We start from the raw sequence: 9,636 nt of genomic DNA on the forward strand, positions 1-9,636 counted from the left end.
ATATACACGGTCCAGAGGCGGGCAGGAGCAGGCCAGGCAGGCCAGGCCAGTGGGAGGCATCAGAGTGCACCCCTGCCAGCAGTGCCCGACCTCTCTGTGTGTCCCTCCCGTGACCCTCACAGGCTACGAGACGGCGTTCAGGGTGGCTCCCGTTCTGTAGCAGAAGACACCGAGACCTGGGAGGTGAAGTAACGTGCCCAGTGCCCCCAGCCGGGCGGTGCAGAGCTGGGGTTTGAACTGGGTGGGTCGGTTCCCAGGGCTGTGCTAGGAACTCTGCAGGGACATGTGGGAGGAGCCCAGCCCCACGGCCCAGCCATTACAGGGTCTCAGGGATTGTTGGGGACCGGGCAGGGGCTCTCCTCAGGCTGACAGACATCCCCTTCAGGAGCCTGGCCCCCCACCCTTTGCAGGACTGGGGTGCATGCGATGGGGTGGGAGCAGGCCCCTGACCCCTCTCTGGCATGGGCCTGGGTCTAGAGGCTGGGCTCACAGGGGGTGGGTTCTGGGCCCTGTTACCTGGACAACCACCTGTCCATCTGCCGCTTATCCCCGCGCTGAGTGCCAACAGGGGGGAGGGGGCTCAGATGGAGGGACAGGGATGAGCAAGAAGCAGCCACCTCGTTTGCAGGGGCTCTGTCCCTGCTGCCCCCAGCTGTGAGACCTCCGTCCAGGCCAGGGGCCTGCACGGGCCTCCCCTTGGGTGGGGAAAACATGGCAAGTAGCAGCCGTGCTTCCAATGGGGAGTAGAGTGGTCTTACGCATGTGGCTGTCATTCCTCGCTGAGGCCCCGGAGAGGGTGAGCCAGCGAGCACACAAAGAAAGGAGCGTCACTGCGTCACTGCGGGACCGGGTGTGAAGTGAGGCTGGGTCGCTGTGTCCTGTCTCGGCCGCCCCAGCCTCACCTCCTTCTCCAGCTCCGGTCCAATCTCAGGGCTTTTCTGTTCAGAGGGATAAATCCGAGGTGGCCTTTATTTTGCTTTATTTGTTTTGGCAACGGTTTTTGCCTTAGGGTGAGTGTGCTCACTGTGAGGGGAGAGAGAGAGGCAGAGAAAGGGAAACCGAGAAATCACCCCCCGGGGGATGGCCACACCACAATCCCTACTCCGTTCTCCTCTGGGGATCTTGGACACGCACATGTACCTGGTATGAGTTTCAAGCCACCGGGTCCAGGACTTGAACCGCGGTCAGCCATGCTGGAGTCCAGTGACGTAACCACTACACCATCTGATGGCTCCTATTTTAAGAATATTTTAAAAGCATGGATGTCACAGACGCGTCCAAAAGCGCTCTAGACAAGGCAACGAGCTCCCACGCAGACATCGCCTGGCCATGTCAGCCCGGCCGGTTTTGTTGCCTCTCCACACTCTTCCCCCCTCTCCAAGCACTTCAGGCGGATCCCTGAAACGGTGGTTCTCAGGTGAGGACATTCGGCCCCTCTCCCCACCCCCAGAGGACACGTGCCAGCATCTAGAGATGTTTCTGGTTGTCATATCCGCGGGCAGGTGCTCTTGGCAGCCCGTGGTCGTGGTCAGAGGCTAGGAATGCCCTCCAACACCCTGCCCCACACAGGAATGTCCCCAAACAAAGGACCAACTTCCCCCTGAGGTGAAACCCTGCCCTACAGGATAAGGGCTTCCAAACAACCGTGACCACTCCACCATTCTTAGACCTTAGTAATAACAATAATTTAAAAATGAATCGTGGGCTGGCCCTGCAGCATAGCACTTAGATGCTGTGCATAGAAAGCTGGATCCTGGGGGGACCAGAAGTTAGTGTTGTGGTTGTGTCGCTGGACTTCCATGTTGTCAACTGCGGTTCGCGTCCTGGACCCGGTGGCTTAAAACTCATGCCAGGTGCGTGTGCATGCAAGCCCAGGATCCCGAGAGGAGGATGGAGGAGAAGGGATTGCGGCGTGGCCCCCCCCCACCCCCAGGAGGGGTGATTCCTCGCTTTCTGTCTGTCTCTCTGTCTCTGTCTGGCGAGCGCACGCGCCCTATAGCAAAAACCTCTCCAAGAAAAAAAAAAAAAAAAAAAGAAAGCTGGATCCTGGGGGCCAGTAGATGGCATGGTGATTAAGGCGCTGGACTCCCACATGGCCAATCATGGTTCGAGTCCCAGACCTGGAGGCTTGCTTTTTCACTTTTCCTCTTTTTCTCTCTCTCTCTCTATGGTGAGCACATATGCCCTATAGCAAAAATCTCTCTCTAAAAAAAGCAATCATTGCCTATCGATTCGCAGTTTACATCTTAGATAGCAGTGTTTTCATGCTAAGTGTTCTCCAGGGAAGGCACAGAGGACTGGGCCAGGCTGGGGACACTGCGGATGTGCAGGAGTGGGGCACCTGTCAAGTATATTCAAATGTGGTTTCTTTCTGAACAGGCGATATCGTTCATGCTTCCACATCCAGAAGGGACATAGGGTATGAGGTGGGAGGTCCCTGCCCAAGCCTCCCCCAGCTGCCTGGTTCCCTCCCCTGGACAGGTGACCCCGTCTGTCCCAGGACGGCACCTCCACGTGGCAGACAGCCTGGCCCTGCACCTTGCTGCCTCGTCGCTGCTTCTACTGTGCAGTGTCTGGGAGACCCATCCAGGGCAATTATAAAGAGCTGCCTTGGTGGGGTGGGCAGGGCGTGGTGGCTAAGGGCACTGAACTCTCACATGGCCGACTATGGTTCGAGTCCCGGACCCGGTGGCTTGCTTTTTCACTTTCCTTTTCTCTCACTTTGTCCTTCTCTGGTCAAATTTGAATAAATAAATAAAGTTAAAAATAATAATTCTAAAAAACAAAAAAGCTGCCTTGGTGGGACCAGCAGGTGGCATGGTGGTTAGGTGTTGATTCCCACTTGGCTGACTATGGTTTGAGTCCCAGACCTGGTGGCTTGAAAATCATACCAGGTGTGTGTGTGTGTGTGTGTGTGTGTGTGTGTGTACGCGGGTGCGCACACATGTGCATACGTGCTCAAAATCCCAAGAGAAGAATGGAGGAGAAGGAGCTGTGGCTTGGCCATCACCCCTGGGGTTGATTTTTCACTTTTTCTCTCTCCTCCTACCGTGAGCACACTCAGTGTATGGCAAAAATCTAAAAAAAAATGGCTGCCTCGGGCCAGCCTCTGGTGTGGCATGGTGGTTAAGGCATCTGGGTCCCACATGGACGACCATGTGGTTCTAGTCCCAGACCTAGCGTGTGTGCACACGCACACTAGCATGGCCAGCATCCCAGGAGAGAAATGGAGACAGAATTGCAGCGTGGCCATTGCCTGTGGGTGGGTGCTGTCTCACTTTCTCTCTCTTCAGTGAGTACACATGCCCTCTGGAAAAATTAAAAACAAACAAACAAAAAAGAAAGCCTGCCTTGTTCTTTCCCTCGGCAACACAGCACCCTGGATGGCCGAGACATCTTTAACCCAGCCCCTCTTGGTGTAAGTCGTTTCCCATGTTTTATTGCTACGAACAGTACGGGGCGAATAACGCAGTACCTTCCACAGAATAATACTTTTCTTTTTTTTTTGGAGAGGATTTTGCTATAGGGCGCGTGCGCTCGCCAGACAAACAGAGAGAGACAGAGAGACAGAAAGCGAGAAATCACCCCCCAGGGGGGATGGTCACGCCGCAATCCCTTCTCCTCCATTCTCCTCTCAGGATCTTGGGCACGCACGCACACGCGCCCAGCGTGAGTTCTAAGTCACCGGGTCCGGGACACGAACTGCGGTCAACTACGTGGGAGTCCAGCGACATAGCCATTACGCTAACTGCTGGTTCCCCAGAGTAATACTTTTTCATAAAGACCACAGAACTATAACAGATGGGCTTGGGAATTTACCCTGAATCGCTCAGAAAATCCAAAAAAACAATCGGCTGTTTTCTACCCCCATCCTCTCCCCAGAGATGTGGGCCTCTCTGAAGAGCGAGTTCAGGAAGGGAGGCAGCGGGCGGCTGGCTGGGGGCCATTGCAGGGCTGAGCCACCACCCCCTACCGGCAAGGGGCACCCTCAGTGGAGGGGAGACTCCCCTGCTGCCGGCAATCTTCCTTTGGCCATTGGCCGTCTATTGGTGGCTGTTAGATCTACGGTGTATCGACTCCACCCCTGCCTCTCTCCGGCCACACTGGCCTCCTGCTCCCCCCACACCCAGCTCACCCCACCCGGACCTGCCACCCCCGGCTCCCACACGTCCCCTGGCCTTGCTCACCCTGGCTCTGCTCCATTGTCGTGTCCCCAGAGAGGCCCTTCCAGGCCTTGCCGTCTCCACCTACCGCCTGCCCCTCACAGGCCCTGGCACTCCTGGCTTGCCGGGTCCTCTCCCTGCAGAGTGGAAGGCCTTGGGTGTCTCGCTCCCTGCTGTCCCAGGGCGCAGGCCGTACCAGGAGCTCAGGACGGTCATGGTGGAAGTGAACGGGAGAACGGCTGATCTGGGGGCTGCAAAACCTCTGTCCCCACCCTGAGGAAGGGCAGCTGCTGGTCTGAGTGGTCCCGGGGATAGGGACACCTGAGGCTTGACCAGGTGGGCAAGCTGTCCAAGGGGTGCCCCCAACCCTCTCACCTCCAGACACTCTCCTACCCTCACCTGCCACAGGGCCTGAAGTCCTGGCCATGGTTTTCTGGGCCAGCTTAGCATCTCGATGGTTCTGTAGGGGATGGGCTCTAAGACCCGACCGCAGCCCAGGTCAGTACTTGCACCCTCCACCTGTCGCCCCGAGCAGCTGCGAGTGGAGGACTCACAGGAAGATGCGTGTCGATGTGGCCAAAGAGGAGGAGTGGACAGGGCACTGGCCGGTGTCCTGGGGTTCTAGGGAGGTGTAGGCATGGGGGTGTGGGGTACACGCTGCCCCTTCTGTGTCTTTTGGGCATGGTTGGGGGTGACCGTAGGAGGCTGGGCAGGCCCCACTGGGGCCTGTGGGGGCAGGAAGATGCTTTCTGGCTGGGAGCGTTGCTGCTAGGGCAGGGGACCTGGGTCTGCTCTGCCGTGGAGAGGCTGTGGGGCCCGGGCAGGTCAGGTCGTGGCCCAGGTGACAGAGAGAAGCATCCCCCAAAGATCCCCACCCTCTTGGGTGTCCATCCATGGGATGGGGAAAAGCTGTCTCCTCAGGGCTGGGCAGAAGGAAGGAGCCAGATCTCTGAGGGGACCATGGGGACAGGGTCTGCTGGTGGTGACTATGTGTGTATTGTATATCCTGAGAGTCATGTGTGTGTGTGGGGGGGAGTTGGGGTGTCTTTGGGGACCACCATTTGCAGAACCTGGTGAGGCCAGCTGGCAGACTTCCTGGAGGAGGAGGCTTGCTGATGTTGTGTCAGTCCCTTCCCAGTCTGTTGCCAGCCTTGCCCCTGCCCAGGAGGGACAGGATTGCGGCAAGCTGAGTGGGACGTGAGCAGCACTGGGACCCTGGCTAGAGCCAACCACTTGTCTAACCTCTCCGAGCCTCAGTTTCCCCCTCTGTCAAAAGGGGCGGAAGCGCCCATGTCGCAGGGTCTCTCCCAGGGTGGCAGGAGGCAGTGCGGGGGACAGGCTGCCAGGCGGTCCCCAGGCTGTGGGGACGTGAGGTGGGCTGGGGTACAGGGGGGGTGCCAGCCAGTCTTCAGCGGCCCCTCTCGCCCCCCAGATTCCCCAGATCAGCTACGCCTCCACGGCCCCCGACCTGAGCGACAACAGCCGCTACGACTTCTTCTCCCGCGTGGTGCCCTCGGACACGTACCAGGCCCAGGCCATGGTGGACATCGTCCGTGCCCTCAAGTGGAACTATGTGTCCACGCTGGCCTCGGAGGGCAGCTACGGCGAGAGCGGCGTGGAGGCCTTCATCCAGAAGTCGCGCGAGGACGGTGAGTCAGCGCCCGCCGCGGCCCTGCGTGGGGACCGGAGCCGTCACCGCCCGCCCTTCCCTGGCAGGTCTCCGTCTCCTCTGGCCTCGCCGGGCCCGGGCGATGCCCGAGTTGGTGCGAGTGAAAGCCTGTCACAGACGTGGCCCTGCTGGCGTGGGGGCCACTGCCGGCCTCACAGGCAGAGGGACAGAGGGGGGCTTTGCAAGTGCCCAGGAGGGGGTCAGGGACCCGGGAGACAGGGAGCAGCCAGGCAGGGTCTGGGAGCGAGGGTTTTTGGAGGGATGCGGATTTGTGGCCTGGGGTTGAGCTGTCCGTGGCGGGGTGAGGGTCTCCTGGTGGTAGGGGTGGGCTGAGCTGGCCTGGGCTTCCCGCAGGTGTCCCTGTGTGTGCGGGGGTGCTGGGGCTCCAGGAGCGGGAGCGTCCTCAGGGTGTCTCCCCCGCACCACGGTGGCACTGTCCCCATTACGCTCACCGCGTTACCTTTAATTGCTGTCCTCAGATGCTCCAGCGATAGAGCTTTCAGGTACCGCCAGAGAGAGCGGCTGAGATGGCAGGGGTCTCGCCTGGGCAGGGCCCTGAAGGCCGGCCCTGGCTGGGTGGGGAGGAGGGTGCTGTGTGGGCTGCGGTGGTGAGCCCCCCACCGGGGGACTGTACCTGGGTGAGGAGAGCGGGAGGAGCCCACAGAGGGCTGAGGACAGGGAGATGGGCCTGAGGCTTCCTTGGGACGCCCCCTCCCCGCAGACCCACCTCCTCGGAGACCCCTCCCCGCAGGGCCGCTCGTGCCCCGCTCCTGACCTCTTGCACGGCCCAGTCTCTAACCAGCTTGCCTGCGCCCCGACCTTGGGTGATGGCGTCTGTACTTTATACCCACATGGCCCCAGGACACTAATTGCTTTTCCTAAGGACCACAGAGTGTCCAGAGGCTGGCGCTGGTAACACCCTGCGGGCATAATCCTGCTATCAATCTCGGATAAGCCCCTTTAATTTCGCAGCTGAAGCCGCTTGGTGCCTGCAACCCAGTGGAGGGGGTGGCGGGGCTGCAGGACTGCGGGCTGCAGGTCGGGGGGTGATGCTGGCTGGTGGCTGGCTCAGGCCACGCCCCACGGTGGCCAGGAGAGAGCAGGGACCCTGGTGGGTGGTCAGCCCCCTGAGACCCCAGATGACAGTGTCTGTGACCAGAGCCACAGCCCTCTCCCTCTGAGCTGCCTTTCTGCCTCCTCCATGGCGTGACTCCTTCCCCTGACAAGCCCATGCGTTTTCTGTTCCAGGCACGACCTCTGTAGGGTGCGGGGGCAAGGGTCCTGGGCAGGGGGAGGGATAGAGAGTCAGGAGTCTCCATGTTCAGCCCCTGCCCTGCGGGACCTAGAAGCCGCCCCTCATACTCACACCGCCCTCTGCCTGTGGGCACCGCTCCTCCGCCTGCCCTCCGCGGGAGGCGCCTCTTTACCTGCATTTCACTGGGGCAGAAGCCGAGGCACAGAGGGGGATTTGAACCCAGGGAGGCTGGCTCCAGAACCAGAGGTCTCAATTTCAAAATGTTTGCCTTCTCTATCTTCCGCCCCCACTCCCCTCTCGCTGGGACCCGAGCATGCGCGGGAGTGTGGCAGGGTCCGGCGCAGGCGCGTGGCCTGGAGAGTGGGAGAGGCTGGAGTTGGGGTGGGGTCTGGCTGTGTCCTGGCTGCTGGAGTTTGTTAGAGACGACTAACCCGACTAACCCCGCATTGAGTCGTTAGGGAGAGTGCAGCCCAGGGCCTCACGGTCCAGGACAGCAGCCCAGCTGCACAGGCTGGCCCTCCCAGCACGCCCCTCCCTGGCCCTCCACGTAGCCGGGGTTCGGGTTCCCATCCCGCCAGGCCTCCCGCGCCCCACACTCCCTCGCTAACGCCCTGTGACAGGGCAGGTGGTCCATGGGGCCCGTCTGGGCAGCTGGCTCCTCGCGCCCCGCCCGCCGACGACATTTGATTTGGAGGACCGTCTTTAGGCCGTGGGAAGAAAAGGCGAGAGCGGCGCTGTGGCTGGCCAAATTGAAATCAGAATTGAGCGGCCAGCAGAAAGGAGCCGCTGTACCTTGTAGCCTAATCCCCGCGAAAGATTAAAGATGTCTCTGGCCGCATATGTATTGATTCGTCCTCCGAGGTATAAATCATCTGTGAGTTGCTCAGAGGAGCGCGGGCGAGCAGGGCTGGGGGGAGGCGGGCCTGTGGCCCTGCATCAGAGCTGCCCTGGGCTGGCCCCGGGGCCTGTGTGCGCCGTGCCCTGGGTCCTTTGGAGGAGCGTGGCGTGACCATTTTACAGATGGGGAAACTGACAGAGAGGGCAGGTTACCGTCCCTCGGTCACAGAACACAGAGGAGCTGGGACTGGACCCCAGCTCTGTCCTGGGGACAGGGAGCCCCCAGGTGGCTCTGGAGGGCTCTGTGCTGGTTGAGCCGCTGGCAGTAGGCCTACGTGAGGTCCAGCCCCTGTCCGTGCCACCACCCCACCCTCTGGGCAACCCTGGGGGCCTTGACTGAGCTCTTTGTGCCAGACCTCCCCGTGACTGTCATGAGGCCTGGTGACAGCCCCGTGGATGAGGTGCTTTCGTGCCTGTTTTACAGGTGGGGACTGCAGCTCAGAGAGGTGTGCTGGCTCACCCAGGGCTGCACAGCGAGGTGTCACAGAGGGCTTGGAGCCAGGGCTGTCAGACCCGAGCCCTCTAGGCCGCACTGTCCCCGGCTTGCTTCACAGAAGTGGCAGCAGGTAGTTAAGAGGTCAGATCTGGGCCCAGAGACTTGTGTGGTGCGGTCCTGGAAGCCCCTGGCCCCTGTGGGCCATTTCCCCTTCTGTGACGTAAGGAGAGGTAGGTTGCTGGAGTGAAGCGTTCCTGGCACACAGAGGTGGGCCCTCAGGGGGGCCCACTGGAGGGTCGTTACTCAGGGTCTGCTGGCCTCTGGGGCCCGGGGCCAGCACCCGTAGTTTGTCCTGTGCTGACTGAGGCCTGAAAATGTCACGGAAGGGGCTAGGAACAGGACCGCAGGGACTCAGGCTCCTACAGGATAGCTGGTGGCCGAGGGTGAGAAGGCTGCAGGTGGGCCCCAACTTCTGGCTGCAGCCAGGACACCCTGCTCCCTCCTGGGCTGAGGCTGCCACCGGGAGAGGCCAGGAGCCTGCCCTTCCCTCTCACCCCTGCTCAGGCCCGCCTCTCCGCAGGGCTGGGATTAGACATGCAGAGCAGGCCCCACCTGGCTCCAGAGATAAGGAGGTTGACTCATTGAGGAGGGAGACACGGTGAGGGGGCGGCTCAGACGCGCCTCCCCTCGAACACCCGCACACCCTCGGGGTTAGGGTCTGGAGTGTGGGATGTTGACACCCATTGCCTTTCTGTGTCTGCGGGGCCCCGCTGCGAGCCTCAGTTTGCCTGTCTTAGCGGGGGGCTAAGAAGGGGCCTGCCTTAGTCACATAGAAGGTCCAGGGCCAGAGTCCAGGGCCCCCATGCAAGTGGCTGGAGAATGGTGGCATTGTGGTATCCCGGTCTGTTCTCAGTCACGTGATGACCGGAAACCTGAAACAGGCAGTTGATGAGGAGAGCTTTACTTTACTGGGGACATGGAGCACCAGGACAGCACGCCTGTCTCACGCCTTCTCGTACCCCCTGGGGCTCAGTCACCGGAGCCCCACCTGCCGGCCTCTCCCAGGCTGTCACCTCCTGAGGCCCTGCCTCTTCAGCTTGTCGCTGGATTAAGGTTGCACCCTCTTACTCCCACCACGATAGGAACCAAATCAGCACGTGGATTGGGGGGGGCACGTTCCAACCATAGCAGTGATGCTCCTGGGACCCCCCCCCCC

The 9,636-nt window shown here is 60.8% G+C and overlaps 1 protein-coding gene across 1 annotated transcript in view; it reads left to right on the forward strand.

The window, feature by feature from the left end:
• GRM4 (glutamate metabotropic receptor 4) overlaps positions 1–9,636 on the forward strand; it is a 118,195-nt gene that overhangs the window by 47,014 nt on the left and 61,545 nt on the right. Inside the window, exon 2 of the mRNA XM_006144245.1 lies at positions 5,596–5,812. Coding sequence (XP_006144307.1) covers positions 5,596–5,812 — 217 coding nt within the window. The remainder of the gene's footprint in view (positions 1–5,595; positions 5,813–9,636) is intronic.

This window comes from Tupaia chinensis, unplaced genomic scaffold (assembly GCF_000334495.1).
Source record: "Tupaia chinensis unplaced genomic scaffold, TupChi_1.0 Scaffold000116_1, whole genome shotgun sequence".
NCBI lineage: Eukaryota > Metazoa > Chordata > Mammalia > Scandentia > Tupaiidae > Tupaia > Tupaia belangeri.